The sequence below is a fragment of the Apis cerana genome, linkage group LG3 (genome assembly GCF_029169275.1).
Source record: "Apis cerana isolate GH-2021 linkage group LG3, AcerK_1.0, whole genome shotgun sequence".
Lineage (NCBI taxonomy): Eukaryota > Metazoa > Arthropoda > Insecta > Hymenoptera > Apidae > Apis > Apis cerana.
The window spans coordinates 12,055,165-12,078,124 of record NC_083854.1 but is presented as its reverse complement, the minus strand read 5'-3'; the positions used below and the strand labels follow the sequence as shown (position 1 = coordinate 12,078,124).

Genomic DNA, 22,960 nt, shown 5'->3' with positions numbered 1-22,960 from the left:
TTCGGTACCCATAAGAATCCGCTTCACGCTTCCAGCCCCACCTTTGGATGATTCCAGGCCACCGGATCGAAATTCGAGCAATTTCCAGTTAATCGAATTGGTCTTGTCCAAGGCCGAGCAGGAGACAAGTCGCAGAAATGGTGTCGTCCCAGGCTCTCTCGTTACTCTTGCTGTTCCTGGTTGCGCACGGTGAGTCCCATTACCGCACTTTTTGCTCTTTTTTCTCTCTTCCTTTTCCTTCCATCTTCCTCCGTCTCTTCTTTTTCCTTTTTCCTCTACCTCATGTTTCTCTTGCCTTCTTCCTCCCACAAGGATGAATCGTTCCATTCCGAACGTTAACCACGATGCTTGTTTATCGTGTCGTTAAAGCAAGAATGCGCGGTCGGTAGCAATCGCTCGTATAAATTAAACAACTTTACCATCCGAGTGGCGGACGATAACACAGCGCGTCCGCGTGAAGAATGCTTGTACATAATAAACGATTTAAGTGCCGTTTATATTTGTCTCACACATTTGTCTCGCCACATTATCGCGTGTTAATATAAATAAGAATCGATCAAATTTTTCGTTAAATTTAATTGAGCGATACAGAGAGCCGCGAGTGTAAGTGAAAACGGACTTTCTGTGATCAGACCATCGCGTTTCTCACAGCAGCTGGATCTAAAAAGTGCGCGTCGGCCTACTTTCGCAACGATGATCCTCTCGATTTTTTTTGCGTTTAACAGCAATACTTCTCGATCGAATAGCGTGTCCTTCGCACGATTAATCTTTCATTATTCACTTTACATCGAATGTTAATATTTGAAAATTTATCTACCTGAATAAAAATGAATTGGATCGAGTTACTGAATAACTTTCTCGTTACTGTTTATCGAATCGTTCAATGATCAATCGAATCGTTTAATCTAGTATCCAATTGGTGAAAGTAGTAGAATACTCGAATAAATAGATTGAATAATTTTAATTCTATTAATATTCTTTTAATATTGATATTTTATAACAAAACAGAAATTCATTTTTCCTACTTTTGATCATTATTTTAATTTTTATTTTTTCAAATAAGATTGCGAGATAATGTTGATTAATCGTTAATGGACTGCAACTGTTGCTTTAGATTATTGATTCTTACAGACTATTTTTTTATTCGTTACACAATTTCCGTTATTGTTTATAGTAAAAAATTCGATTCAAGCAATGTCCCTTTTCTAATAATTGTTACATGCGTTTTCGTAAGAGACAATGACGGGCATTCACCGGGTTTCACACATCTCGAGAACTTTCTCCCGTGCTTGGGAGTGAAAATATGAAAGTAGCTCACCAGACAGATCACATACTCTCTCTCTCTCTCTCCCCCTCCCTTCTCTCTCTCTCTCTCTCTCTGTTTCTCTTTTGATTATTTTGCATTCGTGGACTATGAGGTTATTGATCAATTTTTTATCTAGAAATGATAAAAATATTTTGTATTTAAAAAAATAAAAAAGAATTTAATTTAATATAAGTTTTAAATAAGAAAATGTCAGTTGTATATCTAACCTCTTCAATTATGAAACACGAGTATACTTCCTGTTTCGTAATTCTTTCTAAATAAACATCTGTTTGAACACTTAACTATCAAACGGACTTTTCGATACTTTCACTTTATGCCAAAAATATTCGTCCATTTAAAAGGCAACATTCATGCATAATTCAATTCTTCTAGTAAAATCCATGTAAACTTATTGTTGGTGAAAATGCATGCAGATTTTTCTTAGGCAGGATATCATTATTCTGAAAAAGTTTCTTATTAACATAAAAAATTTTTATGATACATTCTTCGAAACGATATTATTTATATATAATAAAATTCACTTTTATTACGAAATATTATAATTTTGCATAATTTCATTTGTATAATGATATCAAAAATCTTAATCTGATGAAGACAATACATCTCAAAAGAGTTAACCTTCTCTCATCGAACTCTTTACGTAATAGATCTTACTTTCTACTACATAATTTTGCATAATAGAAATTATTTTCTAGACAATCGAATTATTTCGACCGATTTCCGCCATTGTTTTCCTTCCGCCCTGATAAAAATTCTAGGCTAATAAACTATATACCGTTGTATTTCTCCCGGAAATATATCGTCGCGCATGAATACACTCTTCGACGTTGCTGGACCCGGAAGTTCTGCCACAATAACGTAGAAAAACTGCTATTAAAATGGTTGATTAGTGGGAAAACGAGATGGAGAAACGTTCTTCGACGTAACCTCGAGTCGAAGAAAAAGGAACAAATTATGCGCATGGAAAAGAAGTAAAAGGAGGCTGCTGCGACTGAAAAAAAAAAAAAAAAACATGAAAAAATCATTCTAGAAAAACTGATCGTTTCACGAGTTGACGTTGGTTAATATGCATTAATTTATAGCCGTGAATGTTTTTTCAGACGCGAAAAGTTAAATTTTCTGATCAAATTTTATCAGCTAATTTCAAAGGAACAAGTTATATAATTAATCTTGTTTACCAAAACAAGTTTTATATCACATAAGTAACAAAAACAATCGTCAAAAAGAACGTTTTCTTTGAAAATTATTTCTCGACACATTCATAGAACGTTCGAGCGAGAGAAAGACACGAGACGCACAGAAGAAGAAGAAAAAGGAAGTGGCACGTATCTCGTAAACATTTGGATCGTTCCGAACACTTGGAACGTTGGACTTCACGTGGAAAGAGAAAGATTGAGAACAACTGTGTATATATCACGTTACTGGATTCAGGAATGCTATATGTCGATATTCCGCGATCAGGAAGAAATGAAACGGTGAAACGTGACATTTACACATTTTGTCGTACTAGTTTGGTATGCGATAAATTTTCTACACAACATTTTCTAAACCTGTCGCATTTCTCAGCCAACTCTCGTAATTTCTTCGTATCACGTAACGCAAATACAAAAATTAAAGAGTTAAATTAAATTAAATTAAATTAAATTAACAGATAGATCGGTTACGAAAAAAGAATTGTGAATTCATTCTAAGAAAGGTTGAGAACCACTGCCAACCTGTCCTTGTTTGAAAACATGCAAAAAAAAAAAAGAAAAATTCGATCGAAATTGCACATAATCTCGTCGATTTAGTTTTGAATGGAATGGGTCGAGACACGATTTTCTGAAATATTACGGTTTTCTAATTGGTGGAAAGTTGATTTCAATAAGAATGACAAAATATTTATTTACTGGGAAAGTACAAGCATTAAGCTCACGATCCATGGATCGATTTAGAGAATTTTCTCGTGGAAAAGCGTATGGAAAGACCTTTCTCTTCGAATATCTCGCGCGAGGCAACGTTATGTGATGTTGCATACGTTCCATTCTATTAGATATGGACGTTACACATTCTTAAAGAGTTATGCATAACTAATTCTGCAATGTTTCTGAGATACACGAGTCCGCATACGATCTTTGGAATCAACGAATAGCATCTGTGATCCAAACAGTGACATTTGTAATATTTATGGAATAATAAAATATATTTGAATAGATGTAGGTAAAGAAGAACGTAAGCTACGAAGAAATGCAATTGGTCATTAATTTTTCTACTGGTAGAGAAAGAAATAATCGTCGAGTATTAGGAAAGGATGAAAGAAATGAATAGTTCATAATAAACTGCACGTGTTGTTTGTGGAACACAAACAATTAGAGATTTTACAGATACATACTCGCCTTTGATTCTTGTTGCTTAGACTCTAACGATTTACTGCGAACACTTACCTCTTTAGAAGGAGTCGTAAAGGAAAGGAAAGTATCCCAGTGCTTCGACACTACTAATAAGAATCTTCGTTGCATAACCTAACCTAGCTTAACCAGGGATGCGTCCACCTACAAAGTCAACAAACAATTTTAACATTTGTTTGTTAAAATATAAACATTAAAACGTTGTTTGTTAAAATGTTATAATTTCTACAGTGATGATTCAAATAAAATTACAATTGTTTATTATTAAAATGAAGTTTGTAATTTTACGAGTCCGTTTTATTTTCTCGATTAAAAAAAGATTATCACTTGTTTCTCACTTTTCGTCGTTCTCTTAATCGGTCACGCAAGGAGTTAAATATCAAATACAGGAGGTCACGTGCGGAAACAATTTCTGGCACGCGAGGTAAACCGATTATTCTAACCCCGTACATTGTTGCATTGGGAGCAACATTCTGTCGAGCATTCTAGTTTTCGAATGGCGGCGCAGTGATATGTTTGGAAAGGCGCTGGTGTTGCACTTGCTTCTCCTCGATTACGTTTCACGATTTATTTGTTTAACTCTGAAAATTTGAAAACATACTGATAAAAATTAAAAAATAAAATAATTTTTTGCAAATTTATTCGTATCACTCATTCTCATAATAGATCAAAGATGATCAAATTGTGATTTTTCGAAATTCTTCGTGGCTTCTATTTATTTTATCATTTATTGTATGTAATTCTGAGAAATGAAAGAAAATTATGTATCTTTTTGGGATGATAATTTTATTATATAAATTTATTAATTTATTTTTTTTACAAGCATGCTTGTATTTAATTTTCGATAATTTTTAATGGAAGATGTTTGACTTATTATATTAAAATCAAATAAATCACATATCAATAACTAATAAGCTTTTTTCAAATATATATATATCCATAAAGAACAAATAAAAAAAATGAATGATTAATTTACTCTTAACTTTTGTCAATAAATATATTTATCATTGATTATATTTGAAAAATCTATAATCTTCTTTCTACTCTTATTAAATTCTGATTTAAAAAACCGATTGAATTTATAAATTCTAAATATCATTCAAAATGATTATTCTGTTTTATACTTTGTAGAAGTGCATGCATCCTTGACATTCAACTGCCTATGTTTTAACCATACCGTCAAGGATAGTCGAAAGGAAAAAAAAAGAGAAAAAAAATAGCAAATGATTTCATTCGAAAACAAACCGCATCTCAAAGCTCGTTCACGGACATAGCTGCTTTAATCTCGCCAGTGATCGAGATTCAATTCGAGACGTCGTCCATCGTTTCGATCTTCTTCTGTTCGTTTTGCATTCCAAAAAAGTGAAAGGAATACCGATCGACATTCTCGATCAAACGAAGAAGAGAACCTCGAAATCGAGCGGACAACACGATCATCTTCATCGCTCGTTAATTTGCTTCGCACAATCTCGTTTTATTTAATTTAATCTAATCTAACCTAATTCTGAATTACATAAAATCGCCGCGTGTCAAATTTTTATTTGTGAATTTCCATTTGCAAAACACGAAACGAATTCACAGAATCTTTCTTAAAGCCTTTTTACGTTATATTTTCTCCGAATATTGATCGTTACTCTATTTTCCTTTTTCCTTTTTTATTTACGCATCAATCGATTACATACATGTAATCGACTGGCATGTAGAAAACGAGCATCGTACGACGATCGATAATCAACACATTCGTTCGTCGAGAAAGTCGTCGAACAACTATCGTAATATTTATCTCTTCTCTTCCTACTTCCTCGTCCAATTTCGATCATTCGAAATCGATGTTTCGTTGATTTGATTGAACGAAAGATGGGAACGGCGTTAGAGCAAAACTCGAGCGCTGTTCGATTTGACGAAGGGGGGAGAGGCGGGTTGAAGGTTGCAAGTCAAGGCTAGACACTTTCACTCGAGACCGTGCTCTCTTGGGAGCGAGCTACGAGCTACCTTCCCACCTTATTTTACTATTTACTTTTCTAACCGATCCCTCGACCGAATTGTGTCCATTAACCGAGATATTACTATGTGTAATCTCCTGCGGTTAAACGATTGCATCGTTTTGTGCCTTCGCGTAAATTAATTTCACGGCATCAGTTGCAGGACCGTGTTCCATTTCGACGATTAACCTCTACCGGGATGAGCACAGACTTGGCTTTGCGTTATATTTCTATACTACTGAAATTGGACTAGGAATGAGTTGAAAAATCTTTTTATCGATTATTTTCAATTATCGAAATTATAAGGTAATCGTGAATTATTCGAGCACGTCTTAGAAACATCGAGTCTTAGAAAATATTAAGAATTTTGTGATTAAAATTTTACTTGTTCGAAAAATCTTCTTGGTTTGTCGATTATTTTATCGATATCGAAATTCTAAGTTAATTGATTTCTTCGAGAGTGTATTGAATCTTCAAAAAGTAAATTTTTCGAAAAAAATATTTACATGGACGAGTTGAAGATGGATAGAATCATTCACGAGGAGATGTATTTGAGAGAGAAAAAGATATTTTAGTAATCTCTTTAGTTAATATCTCGCGTTAGTTAATATTCTAGTTGCAATTTTATTTCACACGGATTTATTTCGAGAGGATGTTGGTAATGTGCGCAATAAATTAGATTCATATTCCTGTATAGTACATCGCATATTATCATGATTTATCAACAAGAATTAGATTTCAAGATAGATTTCAAGATAGACTTACTATGTGGTACTGGTGCAATTTCTTTCACAACATTTTCTTCCTCTTCAATTTTCTTATAAAAAAAAGAAAAATCTTCCAATTGCGATGACCCAAGTATTACGTGATCATTGTGTGCGTTTGGAAAGTTATTTTGTAACGCGTTACGTACTAGTGTAACGTTTACCACTAGCCAAACGACTTGGAAGAGGAGAAACTTGATTATTTTAGCAGTTGGCAGCTATTACTGTGCGAACATGTTTCGTTTAACAACGATTGATCGTAGACGTCTTTAGTTGGTAAAAAGATTGACTAGAAAAGAATATTTTTTGCAAATTACGTATATATATTTTTCAAGAACGAATATTATTAGCATGTATGTACTTTTTAACCGAGAATAAGCAGTCGAAGAAAACAATATTTACGATAAAGTTTATTCCATGCGTGAAGATATCGACAAGAAGAAAATCGTGACTGGTTGGCGAATATCGATGTTGGCCAATGAACGATGAGTCAGAAATGTTCGATCTGATCAGGCAGAAGAAATCGTGTTACTATGCCTCACGGTCGGCGGGAACGTGTTCCTGAATCGAAAGAAAAGAACACGAACGTGTATCGTCGTGCAACTTGATATTTAATCGCGATCCGTTTGGCCTTCTCAATGGAGATTACGTATAATTTCCTGCTTGCTTGGAAAACCGTGCAATGACACTCTTTCATCCGCTATGTCTATAATGAATTGAAAAATGCGTTTGATTTTCGCCGCCAAGCGTTTCGTAATTGGTATTCGTTAACGGTTAACAATCATTTTCATTGAATTGTAGATTTATTCTTTATCGCATGTAGACACCTTATGAATTATGAAAATTATAGGTTTTAAAAAATAAAGTTTAAGCATTGATTTCCAATTTGAAAAGGTTATTTGCATTTTTTTTTTCGAATTACAAAATGGAAAGTATAATCGAAAGTATAACTCCAATCTTCTCTAAAAATGAATAATACATAGTTTAACTGAAACAATTAAATAAAATGATGAATTTCATATTATTTATTGAGAAAATGTTTTTGATTAATATTGCAATTCGTTCGTCGAGTTACAATCATTTATAAATAGATACACCAAGCGTTAAAAATCTAAATTATCATTACTTTCATTCTCAATTACTGCATTTCATTTATAACATTTTCACTGTATAATTATCGAAATACGTAGAATCGTTTCTCTTGATAAATAAATTAAGTCATTGCTTTCATCCTCTACTAACAAATAACGATATTTACGTTAATTAATTATTAGAAAATATTCGAAGCACGTGATAAATCGTTTTAACATTTTCCCTGCTGCATAATAATCGAAATACACTTTTAATTTCGATCCAATTCTTAAAAATATACATTTTATTTACACGTTCGCAGGATCGCAGGGGCAGAAACAGCAGCAAGAAGATCCTTGTCAAACGAAATCCAGAGTGGTCGGTGACATAGAGTACTGCGATCGTTATTGGGAATGCGTGAACGGGCGTCCAGAATTATTCGACTGTCCAAACGGTCTTGTTTTCGCTGGGAAGCATCGAGGCGTGACCGAAGGCTGCGACTATCCCTGGAGGGCGAACTATTGCGACGGAAAGCGGCAGGCTAATCCACCGATCCCTGCCGAGCATTGCGACTGGCTCTATGGTATATTCGGCCACGAGACTTCGTGCACGCGATACTGGACCTGTTGGAACGGAACCGCCACGGAACAATTGTGCATCGGTGGACTTTTGTACAACGAGAGGGCAAGGTCTTGCGATTGGCCCGAGAATGTGGAAGGATGTCAAAAGCATCGTGAGTAAATCCATAGATGATAAAAAATTGAAAAGAAATTTAGAAAGTTTTCAATTTAGCTTAAGGTTCTTTCTTCATTTTTTTTTCCTTTTTGAAAATAATATTCATTCAAGATAGTTCACTCGTAAAACGATTTTAGAGAAAAGTTGAATAACGAACAAGTGCATTTATGAAAATATTCGAAATTGCTTTCTTTTATTCATAATGAAATTTTATTGGTACGTAAAGTCGTATATAAGCAATTTTCTTTTTTTACTAAAGGAGGTAAAGTCAACGTACAAAGTTTTAAAGTAAATTTTTTAAACGTAACTTTGTAACGAAGTAAAATTTTAAATCGAAAAATATTCAGAAATAAATTTTTGATTTCATTGCTGTAAAAAGATCTTTCGACGTACTTTTGTTAAAATCAGAATTTTTAAATTAAGATATTTCCAATTAAAACGTACGAATAAACTTCTTTCGATAAAACATACACAATCTTACAAAACGAGAAGATGTAATGAATGTTAAGTTAAACAGAAACTATCGATGAACGAAAAATCGATGTCTCATACACCTTTTCTACCGTACGAGCCTCTCAATTACCCGATTCAGGGAATTCTTCGTCCTCTCTTTCTTCCTCTCTCTCTCTCCCCCCTCTCCTCTCTTTCGCGAAACTCGTTGCCAGAGGGGACGACGATCATTCTCACTTTCGAAAGTAAGCATATAAGAATAGGTACACGCGCGTGGCTCTGTGTGCGAGCCACGATGTCAGTGGCCTCCGCGGTGGAAAAGAGGCGAGTCGTTAATTAGCATTCGAGGCGAGCTCGCCTTCGCGTCTGCCCCACGCATCGTCGTCGCCGTCGTCTCGACGGTGTACCCGTGACAAATCGAGAAGAGAAGAGATTCACGATGATTTATCTGTGAACCCGCAGAAAATTAATTAATTAATCTTGGAATATTTCGTTTTATTTTTCATCATCGATTGGATGAACATATTTGGATTAAGAATGGAATTGAAAGATGAAAATATTTTCAAAATGCACTGGATATATCGATAAGTTTGGATTAAAAAATTGCAATCGAAATGCAATTTCGAAAGTCTTTTGATTAATATTACATATGGCATTCTTCTTATACCGGATCCCTCAATTGTGAACTGAAATAATGAAATTTTAATTATTAATTTAAATCCTTTTAATTTTAAATTGATATACTATCTGTTTATTACTAATTTAAATTTTTTAAAATATTCCATGATATTAATTTAATCCTACTCTTCTTATCGAATCCTTCAATTATATAAATATTTATATAAATATAGCCAAAATATTACAACATCCACCTTATTACTAAATCTTTTAAATTTTTATACTACCACTCTAATTAATACCATTAATATTCCATAATATTAAGTTTACTCACTTAATTCTCTCTTGCATGAAAATCTGAAATTGTTACCTTCCCTTTCAATTTCTCCCCCAAACATACGTCACAATATATTCTATTTGTATCTCCAATTATATATTTCATTTACAATCTTTTTATCTCGTTCGACAGCCCTGTGCAACGACGACGCGAATGGGAACGTTCCCCTGGGCAAATCGTGCAATCGTTACTGGCAATGTCAAGGTGGATACCCGCGATTGCAGAGATGCCCCGCGATGCTGGTGTTCGATCGAAGGTCGCTGAGGTGCGTCGTCCCGCCCACCGAGGACTGTGACGTACCCACGACCCCACCCAACCTCGAGGGCGATCTGCCCGACGGAAGGAACGAGCAGGAAGCGGAGGAAGAGAATCTTCCGCCCGGCGTTCCGCCATTGCCAGCCGGCGCATTGCCCATACCGCTTCGAGCTCGCCCCAGAAATTAGACGATCCGACATTTTCTTTTTTTTTTTTCCCCTTTTTTTTTCGATCGTACGCTTTTCGACCGGTGATATCTTTCGTTTCGTGAAATGCAACACATTTTCCAACGACGAGATAGACGAGATTTTTATTTTGGTGTTATCTTTCTCTTTCGTTTTTTTTTTTTTTTCGTTTCGAAAGTAGAAGGAGAAAACTCTTGAAAATCTTGTTTAAGAAAAGAGGTTAAAAGGATCGGAAAGAAAGAAGTTGCTCGGCGAGAAGCGTTCTTTTTTTTTTGGAAATTCCAAAGTTTCGAATCGTATCGAGTAATTTATGAAAAGAAATTGGAGCAAGGAGAATTTTAATGCGGCTCGTAAAAAAGAGGAGGGAGGATAAAAAGTTGAATTCAAGTACTCTATATGTATATTCAAAGCTTCGTTATAGAGCATGTTTTTAATTAGAGGCGTTAGCGATCTTTCTTCTTCAATCTCGTTTTATCAGTTTCTTCTTCTTCTTGTCGTCGATTCTACGAGCACGAATGTACGTACGTTTAAGTTAAAAAAAAAAAGAAAGAGAAAAAAAAGATAAATAGGTAAATCGTATGGAAAATATCACGTTTATATTCTTTTATTATTGTTATTATTAAGTAACTCTTTCTCTCTCTCTCTCTCTTTCTCACCGCCACCCCCGAAATGTAAATAATTCTCTCTCTTAGCCATTCTCACCCTGTTCTCGCCTTAATTATAAGTAATATCAAAACGTTCACACTTGTACGAATGTAGACTCGTTGAAATAAAGTGTACGTTGTATATTTTTTTGTACACGCGACAACGTTTTTATTCGAATGAACTCGTTGTACACATCGTTGTTCTTGTAGCAACTTTTTCCTTTTCACTTAGAATAAATGCGAATAAATTTTTGCGAATAAATTATAGAATAATGATTCTCCATAACTACAGAAGAACAATCGTTTCAATTGGACGGTGGTTACAACAATGGATGATCAAATTTAAAGCGTAGTAATTCGTCTTTTAGATTGATAAAGAATTAAATTGTTCTTAATCATTTTTAACATTGACGATGAACGAAACGATGATCCCAGAAAATTTGCAGAATTCGACGACGAATGTAATTCAAAGATTGTTATTGGCACTGAAACAGAGAGAAGAAGATAATTCTCGTACAATTCTATTTCTTCTTTTGTTAAAATAAAAAAAAAAAAGAACAAAAGGGGCGTTACCAGTGGGGCAATTCATCAGGATCCAGACAGCTCAGGCTCACGGAATCGAAGAGTTTTCCATCACCGCAGGTGAGCAAACGTGGGTTACCATCAACGCAGGTGATCAATCTTCCACAATCTCCGGGTACGGGGAATCTAAAAATTAAATATTCTAAAAATACTGAATACTAAATTTATATTAAATTATCCAGATATATATATATCCTTTCTAAAACGCTTAATTTTAAAATATCACATTTAAAATTAAAATTGAACATTAACTAAGAAAAGATGTATAGTATCATTTACTTATCGTGCTTTTCGAACGCAACGTCGCATGTACATTTTATCGCGGTTGTAATACAAGCAGAGAAAGAAACGACGAAAGTGAATAATCGTAAAACATGTGTCATCTCTCAGCGGGTGTTCTTCGATTCATCCCTTCGAGGAGGCGGGGGTAGACCGGTTTTTAATTTACTCACCGAATATACAAGCAATGGTCATACAATATTTAAGAACTTGAAACTGAAACTTCTTTTACTTTTTAGAGATGACATGCAAGTAATTCCCTTTAATCGGTATATCTCTTTCGGGTAACATTGAATAAGAAAAAGATTTCAAAAGATTTTCGAAGACGTGAGACTTAAGAATGAAATAAGAATGAAGTAGTGAAATATTTCTCTTTGAAAAAATTGGAATAATAAAAGAACGGATTTAATTTACAATTAAAATCGCAAGTTTAAAAAATTTTTAGTAATCATTCGTATTCTATAATGAGAAAAATTTAATAATTGAAGTTACGAATAAAATTACTTGGATAAGTTAATTCAATAATTTATATTATTGTTCAAAACATAATAATAATCGTTAAACAGGTTATATAAAAAGAGGATCGATTATAATAGCGAAAAGTAAACGATATTTAATCATTTTAATAAGTAATTACTTAAATTACTTTATTCGAAATTCTTAACTAGTCACTTTTTCAATAGATTAATGTCCAACTCCGATTACAGTTGACCTTTTCTTCGATGCTTTGAATAATAAATTATTCAAGTAACATAACCTTTTCGAATAAATTTTAAGTAATTACATATGAAAATGCTTGAATAATTCGTAGCTATTATGGTTTAACTCTTCGCATAACTTTGCTCGTTTTTCATTACTTACTTTTGTACAACTTCGTTTAACTTCAATCGTTAAAATCTTGCCCATCTCCGTTATATAAACTCGTCAACTTTTCTAAGTTTCGTCACTTTTGAAATACGATTGCCATTTGATTCATTTCGAGAGAAATAGATACACCGTTCTTGCTCAACCTAACCTAACTTAACCTAATCCACCCATTGTTCTTATTCGCCGAACATCGCCCACGCGTATCCATTAGAATCGAATACGAATTTACAAATAGTTCACGAATAATTCTCCGTTCTCCATTGTCTGAAAAACGATTTACCTTGGGTAGGGCCAGAACTTGGCGGCAGCGCTGTGCGAAGGCACTTTGTGAGGACACTTGAAGCCGACTATTTCCTCCGGATTGCAGTAGGGCAACAGTTGATCGGGCCAGACGCAATTGTGACTCTTCGCGTCGTAAACCAATCCTGCGTCGCAATGATCTTCGTTGGGATGGCCATGGGCGCATCTGATATAGGTGGTGCTGCAGGCATCGCTCGCAGGGTAAAGGCCGAATTGATATTCGCATCCAGGACTGCTGATCGGTGTCACTGAAAAACAATGTAATTTTTTTTTTTTTTTTTTCTTATTGCAAATTCATTCTCGTTCAAAGCGAATCGATATATCTTCTTATATGGATGTTTTAGCGAAGAAAAAGTTAGTGATGACAGGTGTGTATGATTTTTATCGATTGATTTATATAAATAGAATTTCTGAAATGTAGATAAATAAAGTATCGTGTATTTATTCTGAAAAAATATATATATAATTATTTAAAGAAGATTGAAACACAATATATGTATATTATATCATAAATTACAAATAAGAAAATATATCTTGAAAATATTTATTGAAAAGAAAAATTGAAATATAATATCAAACATCAATCAGTTTACAATTTCTTGTTCGCGTATTTAACTAAAGACAAGTTTGTTAAATAATAATTGTCGAGTGAAAATAAAATTCTTGAAAGTAAAAGTGATCGTTGATTATATTTTAAAAAAACAAATCGTTAAATCGTTTTACCAAACAGGTATACACAAAAAAGTATGTCGCAATAACGTAGCAACGCAATTTACTTGACGGCAAGTCTATAACGAATGGCATTGACGCGACCCAGTAAAACGCCATAAACGTTATTAAATTTCTTCCTCCATATGACTTTTACTCTTTCACTGTACAAATTTTTTGTACCTCCCTATATTTCCTCTCAAACAGTGATATTAAAATTTAATAGTTGAACTTATGAATAAAATTTCGATAAGTTAAATAGTTTCAATAATTTATTGTTCAAAACATAATGATAATTGCAAATAATTGTAATCGCTAAACGGTTTGAGATTACATGAAAAGCTGATTAACTATAATAGTTACGAGTAAACATTATTCAAGCATTTTAATAAATAATTATTCAAAGTAACTTTATTCGAAATTTTTAACTAGTTACTTTTTGAACGAGTTAATTCTCTCCCAACTCTATTCTCAAACGATAAAACTGTTATCGTATATAATATTTCTTTTTGTCGTTTATCGCGAAAAGTACATCGAATAATGCATCGAATAATTCGAATAAAAATCAATTTTACAAAATAAAATATATCGAAAAATTTTTTAAAAATATTCGACAAATTTATCTTAGAATAATGTCAATTTGATAATTAACGTTATAATATATCTTCCAAAAGATTTTTCAAAATAATTTTCAAAACTCAAAGCTATTGATAATATAGAGTGTTTCAAAAATATGACAAGATTAATTGGAAATATTTTTCGAATAATTTCAGCCAACGTTCTCCTTTGCAAGAAAATTCGTTAGGGTGTTATTAACGAAAAAAACGCAGACCAATCATGGAGCGCGTCTAGTCTAGTCGAATCGCGACGGTAGCGTTGGGTATATACCGCCGACGAGCACGAACAAATCAAAGTAATATATGTCAAAAAAAAGTGTTTGAATATAATACAAATATTTTTTTCGATAAAAAATTATATTTCATTATCATATCACGAACAATGAATAAATTATAATACTCAATATATGTTGCTTAGACTTGTTCGTGCTCGGTCGACGGTACGTACCCAACGCTACCGCTCGACTAGGTTACGCATTCCATGGTCTGTTGTTTTTTGTCAATAACTTGAGCAAAATTATCTCAAGAATTTCCAATTAATTTAGATTTAATGTTTTTATTTTTGAGACACCCTCTATATTTCAAAGCGTCGATAGATCGAGTTGGAAAGACAAAACCTTCACGCTCTTATATACGCATATAGCATTGTGACATTGCGATTATCGGGAGCGTAACAAGATACTTACGGTCAGCCTTGCGATCCCCGCAATGGACGGCCCAGTGATAGTTGCAGTGATCGTGCACGGCGCCATGCCCGTCGAAAAGTAATCCGTTCTCGCAGTACTCGAGGGTCAGGGTGCCGTTCGTGCAGAGGAAGAAGGCGTTGCAATTCTCTGGGTGGGCATACGCGAAAACTCCGTGAGGATCGGGGCACGGTGGCGCCCCCAGAAGGGTAGTCGCCTCGACTATATGTCGAAAAAATGGAAAAAAATGATATAACATAAATCGTGTATATATCGTAGAAAAATATGTGCAATGAAAATTAAAAATTGAGAATATAGGTAAAAAAATTAAGTATAGGAACTATTCAAAAGCCAGGTTAAATTTATTATATTCTTCGAATTTGGAAAAAAAATAATTTGAGTATTAAAATATTAAAATTCATTATCTTGAGAGCATGGAGCATAAGATTATATTTTTAACGGGCAAAAAGATAGAGAAAGCGAGTCAAGGTTGCAGACATTGAATGAAAACGAAAAAAAATGTGAAGATTCGTGATTTCGATTTGGTAGCAAAAAAACGTCGAAACAACGGAGGAAAGAATGGAGAGTAATCGCGATGGAGGAACAAATAAGTAAAAACGTAATTTGGCGGAAACCGCAAATTGCTGGTGGTCGAAGTTTAAAGGAAGAATGCTACAAGTGCATTTCTACCAAATAAATATGAAAAAAAAATATACAGCCAGAGAGAAAAAGTGTTATAGCAAAAGAGAAACTAACAATGTTTCGTTTACATCGATCGCGTGAATTCGAGATATTTTGTTGACGCGCGAAAGTAACATCTGTGGCGTATTGGCGTTTTGTTTACGTTCGCATCTATTACGTAGATGCGAACGTAGATTAGAAGAGGAAGAATCGCCAGTCGGCCTTGGATAGCTTAACGGTTAGAGCGATCGTCTGGGAAACGGAAGATCTGGCCAATTCAAACAATTGATTTTTTTCCTTCTACACATGGATCTTGAATAAGATCTTCAACATTCGATGAAAACGAGCATTCGAATCATAAATATTCAGCAAACACGAAGAAAATTATCACCAATATGAATCTAAAATATTGATGAATTCTCTTAGGCAGTGTGACAGAGATAGCATTAAATACAGAAGTAAAAAAAAAAAAGACAACGAGGAAGATATAAAAATATTTAAAGAAGAATAAGAAAAGCGATAACGTGCCATGCCGTCTGAATAGTGCGAGCATGAATAATACATATCTAGTAAATCGTGATCGTCGATGCATACATTCGTATAATATAACGAGGCATGCAAACTCGGTAGCGGTGATGGGAAAAATTTAAACGGTTCAACTTATTCCAATGAATTATTCGAATAATTTATTCGAGCATTGCGCTAGAAATATCGATATCTGTAATATTTATACTTATCCATTTCACATATAAATGATCAAAATAATCAAAATGATATCATGAAAATAAATTACAAATATATGTAGTTACATTTCTATCTCAATAAATTACAATATTTCGTCGAAAAACCGTTTTCATTTAATCGTAAAAGAAGAAATGTATAAAATTTGAATGATTGGATCGTTCTGAGATATTAAGAATACCTTTATTCCAAATTTTAAGAAATTAATATTTCATCCAACTCTGCTCGGTAGACAGGCTCCGCCATTATATCATAGGTCGGCTCGACTCAACCATATGGCGAGAGGAGGTGAAAGCTATTGAAATTGTACAAAATGGATGTCGTAACTCGGAGGAACGATCGAATCGAGACGCCTGTCGGGATGCAACCCGGAGAGCGGTCGATGCGCTTCTCGAGACGCATCGCGGGGCATCCATTCGTGGAGGAGTGTAGGTTTCGTCACGAGGACAACTCGTCGAGGAATACTGGTGAAGGTGATCGATCGAGACAGAGAAAGAGAGAGAGAGAGAAAGAAGAGAGGAAAAAAAATAGTTACCTGAGAGCAGAAAAGGCAGCAGGGCCAATAGGGTCACGCTCCTCCGATGCTCGATCATAGTGCTCGTTCGGTCTGATCCTCCACTCGGGTCGACTCTGACTACTGACACTTAGTTACCGACCTCGGAACAGAGAGCTTCTCCCTTCACTTGCTCGGTATAGTTGCTCTCTGGTTACCCCACCATGTGTACCATCGGTTCTCCGATTCGATTTCTTCGTGCGGCTTCGGTGAACCGAACCGAATGAAGCCGAGCGAGCCGAGATTTTAAGATCGACAATTATTTTGGAAAAACGAAACGAGGGAAAGGAGAATGTTTTTTTTTTTTTTTTTTCGTTTATCTTCGATAGAAATTTCTTGGGAAAAAATTTCTTTTCTTCTGTCTGTGCTCGAAGAGAAAATTTTTTTTCTTCATTTATCTTCGATAGAAATTTCAGGAAAAAAGGAAACTTTTTTTTTCGTATCTATCTTCGATTTTGGAAATTCTGAGAAAAAGGAAATTCTCTTTTATCTATTTTCAATTTCGGGAGGAAACAAAGAAATTTTTTTTTTTGGAATGAAAATTTTAAACTTACCCTTTAAGCGAGATTTAATATTATAAAAAATGATTGCACAAGAAGAAGAGGAAACCAGCTTTCACGTAACCGCATTGACATTTTGGAAAATTAAAAGAGTCGATAACCTATAGTTACGCCTCGCGTAAGTTGCACGACAATAATCAAGAATTACATAACGGGAAAAGAAAAAGAAAACATTTTTTCCATCGGTGGGTCGTAAACGCTATGATATTTCTTACTCGTTAAGCATCTTAAAATTGAATCCATTGATGGAATACCTCGATAATATGCAAAACTGGTAAATAACATGTTTTGTAACATCGCGTAATTTCACATTTCCCCCTTGTTAACATTTTCATGCACATTCCTTAATTAAAACAAATTTATTCCAGTTTAATAATTAATCTGCATCAGATAATTTCGGTATTACTTGGATAATCGATTACAAAATAACCTATATACCTTCTACATAATACGTAAATCGTAATAACCGATCGATCTATTCTCCCATCTATTCCTAACAGAAAATTTCACCAGACTCGTTAAGGAGTTAATGCCGTATCCCTCACGGTTGTATTTACGCGTGACAACGAGCGTGCTAAGCTCAGCCGTTAATTACTCCATTAATCAATGCTTACAAAACCATCCACACGTACTTCTCAAAGCAAACTTTTAAGAAATAAAGATTTTCTAAATCCAATCCAAGCAAATCATATATATATATATATATCTTTCCAATCTATTCCGCTCGTAAATCTCTTCTTTCGTCCGTTTCGATCAACCATTTAAAGATACCTGAGAGCACGATTTGTCCAACGCACAAGCGGATACGTACGGTTATAAAGCCTCGAGGCTTTGGTGTTGCGCAACTTGGAGCAATGGAGCTCCCGTTCTTCGAATGGAACCAGATCTGCTCCGGCACGGATAGTGAAAGCCGACGAGAATCACCGCTCGTGATCCACGTTATGAACCGGTCCGATAAACGAAAACGAATACGTCACGGTCACGTCTCTGATCGATGGCCAATCGAGCGGTTTCCCACCAATGCTTGCATGCGGCGTTTTCCCTCGCAGAACGTGTCCATCCTCTTCGACGATTAATTAATACGGGTTAATTAATCTCGTTTGACGCAATATAAGTTCATCTTTCTCGAGTATACAGTATAAAATGTATCGTGTAATAATTTGAGGGTGATTCTGAAATAAGAGAGATTTCACAATTTTTTCGACGGAGAAATAGGAGGGAATTGTTTCATCGTAAAATTATTACGTAAAGAGAAAGGTTGCAATCAAAGATTGAATTGAGCGAAATTGTTGCGGAGGAATTATTATAAGCGCTTATTGTATTCAAACGGGATCAATTTCTTTCTCTTTTTTTCGTTTTGTTTCGATTATTCAATGTCTCTTTATACGTGCAATCTGAAAAGAGAAACCGAATTATTAATTATATTATAATTGAGGGAAACAATTTTTCGTTGTAACGTTAAAAAATGTATATATGTATATATATATATCACTTTTGAATTACATTCGATGTGATAATTGCGTTGAGAGGAAAAACATGAGAATGTTTTTCTATGGCAAACTTTTAAACTCGTGGTTATATCGATCTTTCTATGAGAGCAAGCCGCAACGAAGTTGTCAGGCGCAATAAATTTCTGTAACGTAGTGTCCGTTTACATAAGGAGAAAGGTATAATTATCGTGGGAGGTGTATGCAAAGGCCACTCATTTACGTAAGTGTATCACCGGTTTATTGTTCCTAAATGTAAAAAAAAAAAAAAAAAAAAAAAAAATTAAGCGTCACAGACGTATCGCTGAGTAAACTGGCACCTTGTCTTTCAATTAGTTTTTGTTCTTGTAGTAATCCTCGCTGGAACAAGAAAGAAAAGACGACGAAAATCAAAATTATTGAATTTTAAATTACGCGCATAATTTATATTCGTTAAAATTTTCACCCCTCTTAAACTAGAATATTCACATGATAGGACTATTTTAAAATTAATTGAAACTAACTCGAGCATTCAGAAGGATCAGTTCATCAGGTATAAACGAATTTCAAGTTGATGAAAAACAAAGAAAAATTTCAATTTTACACAAATTTCAAAGGATCTGATATTTCTTGATCGTGTAAAATACAATCATAGAAGAAAACAAGTTTAGAGAAACGAATTACCAACCTACAAATGTCCTAGAGCAAAAATGGAGGAGGGCAGAATCTGTTTGAAAAGGAAGAAAGCTTACCATCCAGGAACGCTCTCCGGATCCATACATTTAAAGCTGTCCTCGCTGTAAACGGTGCCAGGCTCGCACTGGCCTTTCTGCGGCACCACGCCGTTCTTGCAGATGTAGAATTTGGCGCAGTCGTCCGGATGCGGATAGGTCGGATGGGGCAGAATCCTGCCCAGAGGGCCGGCCACGTCCCCGTCAGGGCAAACGAAGCCGTCGTCGAGGACGTCCCTCTTCACGTTCTCGCACAGTCTGCTCGCGTCAGCCGGCCACACGCAGCTCGACATTTTGTCCTCGTAGATGAGGCCAGGCGGGCAGGGCATCGTCTGGGCAACGCCGTCGATGCAGTTCACGAAGCGATCGCACGCGGTCGGGTCCTCGTGCTTGAAGTAGCCGTTGGCGCGGGGGCATCCTTTGCTAGGCTGCGGCTCCTCTGTGAATAATTACGTTTGATCGATAACCTCCTCGACAGTGGGCAAACATGTAGTCAATATTCGAAGAGAGTTAAAAAAAGATCTCTCCTTTTTGCACTCCTCGGTGGGGAAATTAGCATGTAAATTTACTCGAGCGGTAAGAAAGAAGGGGGAGAGGATAAATAAAATTTAACTTCGTTGGGGGAACCGGTTCCATTCCGAAATTACAATCTAATCGGCATTCTTGGAGCGCGCGCGTTTCGATTATTCGAATTCCATTTTTAGATCGCATCGTCTCTCGAAAATTTTCGCCGAGATTCGATTCACGTTTCCGTGTTCGGGATTTCTCGAAAAAGCAGGCGTAGGACAATGTGACCGGAATATTCTCGCGTAACTTTCACCATCGGTCTCGAATAAGTTTCCAAGCTATCCGAGTCCTCCCCTTCTTCTTCTTCTTCTTCTTCTTCTCCTCGTGTAATAACACTCGTTGTATCTTCTTTTGCTTCGAAATTATACGAAGGGTAATTAGAAAAGTTGGAAAAATTGGAGAAAAGTACACTGGATAACTTACGAAGCAAAGTTCTGTCTCCGCAGGGAACGTTGGCCGGGATGTCGCACAGCTCCTTCTTGGGATTGTCGTCCCTGAACACGAGCCCGTCCTTGCAAAGCTTCTCCTCAGCTTTTCCGTCCACGCAGGCGAAGTAGAGGTCGCACTGTTCCGGGTCCGGGAAGAAACCTTTCGGCTCGGGACACCGAAACTGCGCCCTGCCCAAGGTCACGCAACTGATCAACAAAATCGAGGAGAAAACGCCTCGAGCCAGCATGGTCCCTTCTTTCCTTTTCTCGATCCTTCGCGGTCCGCTCGACACCTCCTCTTCCTTTTCTTCTTCTTCTTTCTTCTCTCACGATCCGTCTACGGCACGCAGCAACGTGGGTATGAAGAGTGAGCGCAGGCCTGAAACTGGTCCTGATTCGCCACACCACCTCTGCATCCTTGCTTGCATTTCACGACCCCCCCCTCCCCTTCCCCTTTCGCCGAAACTCCTTTCTCGCTTGCTCTACTACTTGCTTTTCTTCCACGGGAGTGCCCGATATATCCACGTTTCCTCGACTAAACGTCGCTACTTTGCCCGCCTGCTTTCGGTTTCCCGCCTCTCTTCTTATCTCTCCGCCTGGTAAACAAGTATCACTGGAGAGGTACATATGTATTGTGTACATACGTGTATATGTTTATATATGGCCGCTCGTCTCCTTCCGGGTGCGCGCCATCCCCCCCACTCTTCCGTCCGTCACTAATACGCGATAAGCTTCGGGATATTTGCCAGGATCGATTGTCCGATTCGGAAGATTCAGGAATCGAAGGGGATGTGTATCGCTGGAAAGTGATGAAATTGTTGTCGATGTGTTGTCGAGATGTTGTGGAGTAAATCGTTATAATTTATAAAATTGAAGTTTTAAAACGTTTAGAGATTAAAATTAGAAGGAGGAAATATAGAAAGTTTCTTGAACGCGATTCAGATAAACGGTTTTGAAACAAAGCAGTACGAAGATAATAGATTAAAACGACGTACGTCTATCGCTTGCCAACTGACGAGCGTTTCGAAATCTATTGACAAAAACGGTTAATTTATTTATAATAGTATCGATCGTAGAAACGGACGTGACACTTGTTTATTAGAGAGATTTAATTTTGCAATAGATAAAACTATAATTGAAACGATGAATTGCAGAAATAAAATGGACGTAGTTACGTAGTTATAATTACATATATATATTTGTCCAAAAACAAAAGGCGATAAAGTTTAACGACTCGAAAGGAGTATTAAAACGAAGAATAATACAGACGTAACGTTCATTCATTATTTCTTAACAGGTTTACCAATTAAAGTTTACCGATTGAAGAATGATCATCAAATCTCCTTTCAATCAATCAGAGAATGTAGGATTTCGTCCGCGTTTGTGAAATTATATTTGCGCAACGCTTCGAAAGTGTCCATGAACGTTAATATCGTTACCTCTGTGCACACGTTCTCTTCCGGATTCTTTGAATATTTCCATATTATCCTTCCTCGACGCGACCACTGTTTATAACTTTGCTTTCGTTTTTCTCTGCAATCGAAAAATAGTTATGATATAGACAATGGGTAATGAAATGTACGAAGGCTCGTACCTGTGGCGCCTATGCGCCATTATGAAACGAAACGTGAAGAAAAGAACGTTAGACGATTTGAATAAAAATACCATTTTACTTTCTTCTTTCATCAAGCGATCGCTTTTTAAAAATAGTATCCCGTGACTAATGGCTCGAGAAAGCAGAACAATTTCAATTCGCGTTGTAAAGTTAGCCAGAGTCACGACATGTCGGTCTGCCGTTTGTGATTTATTGCGAATACGAGATGATATATGTACAGAGATGGTAGAAAGGATGGTTAGAAATGGCGGATGATGCAAGAATGATTTAGATAAATATTATGAACCGTTAATTTTTTCCTTCTTCTTTTTCTTTTTCGTAATAAAAATCTTTATAGCTAAATAAATATTTTCGAAAAAGGAAAGTATTAAAAGAAAATTACTATTAGTTGAAAGAACAGTAAATAGCAAAATTGTATGATTATAAGATGATTCGATGTAATGTGATTTATGATATAATGTCAAAGGTCGATACCTTTTTTTTGAATACCTCTTTTGTTCGGATAAATGTGGATAGTATATTTCTAAAGATTATGCAACAATCTTTTATTTGTAATCCTTTTTTAAAAATTTTTAATTGTATGTATATAATATTTAACGATTAATAATTTATATTTATCAATTAAAGTAATTAATCATAGACATATTCGTAATAAATTTCTTTCGATATTATTTTCCTTTAAATATTCAAATATTGCGAAAAATTATCCCTCGTTTCTCGAATAAATTTTTAATTCTTGAAAAGCTCAAATTAAAACTTGTATTCTAAAGAAAACGTGAGTTTAATTTTATAAGAAACTTTTAAAAATTATACTGACTTCTATACAA

General features: G+C 35.4%; 3 protein-coding genes across 4 annotated transcripts; 1 reads left to right on the top strand and 2 right to left on the bottom strand.

Annotated features, from left to right (window-relative positions):
- The first annotated feature begins 45 nt into the window (after positions 1-45).
- LOC108001903 (protein obstructor-E-like) lies at positions 46-10,909 on the top strand. Its single transcript, XM_017063217.3, has 3 exons — positions 46-189; positions 7,854-8,264; positions 9,804-10,909. Exons 1-3 carry the CDS (start codon positions 138-140, stop codon positions 10,112-10,114), a joined length of 774 nt encoding a protein of 257 aa, XP_016918706.1. The 5' UTR covers positions 46-137; the 3' UTR covers positions 10,115-10,909.
- Positions 10,234-19,091, bottom strand: LOC108001904 (protein obstructor-E-like). Its single transcript, XM_017063218.3, has 7 exons — positions 18,830-19,091; positions 18,572-18,720; positions 16,749-18,498; positions 14,795-15,013; positions 12,764-13,031; positions 11,329-11,463; positions 10,234-11,240 (listed from the first exon to the last, which is right to left on the bottom strand). Exons 3-7 carry the CDS (start codon positions 16,804-16,806, stop codon positions 11,222-11,224), a joined length of 699 nt encoding a protein of 232 aa, XP_016918707.1. The 5' UTR covers positions 16,807-18,498; positions 18,572-18,720; positions 18,830-19,091; the 3' UTR covers positions 10,234-11,221.
- Positions 19,032-22,330, bottom strand: LOC108001902 (protein obstructor-E-like). 2 transcript variants are annotated; one of them, XM_028668755.2, is made up of 5 exons: positions 22,113-22,330; positions 21,958-22,051; positions 20,514-21,317; positions 19,545-19,962; positions 19,032-19,173 (listed from the first exon to the last, which is right to left on the bottom strand). In XM_028668755.2, exons 3-5 carry the CDS (start codon positions 20,764-20,766, stop codon positions 19,146-19,148), a joined length of 699 nt encoding a protein of 232 aa, XP_028524556.1. In that variant the 5' UTR covers positions 20,767-21,317; positions 21,958-22,051; positions 22,113-22,330; the 3' UTR covers positions 19,032-19,145. The 2 variants fall into 2 exon arrangements, with proteins under 2 accessions (XP_028524556.1, XP_061929066.1); XM_062073082.1 differs by having other exon boundaries at positions 20,514-22,051.
- Positions 22,331-22,960: the final 630 nt, after the last annotated feature.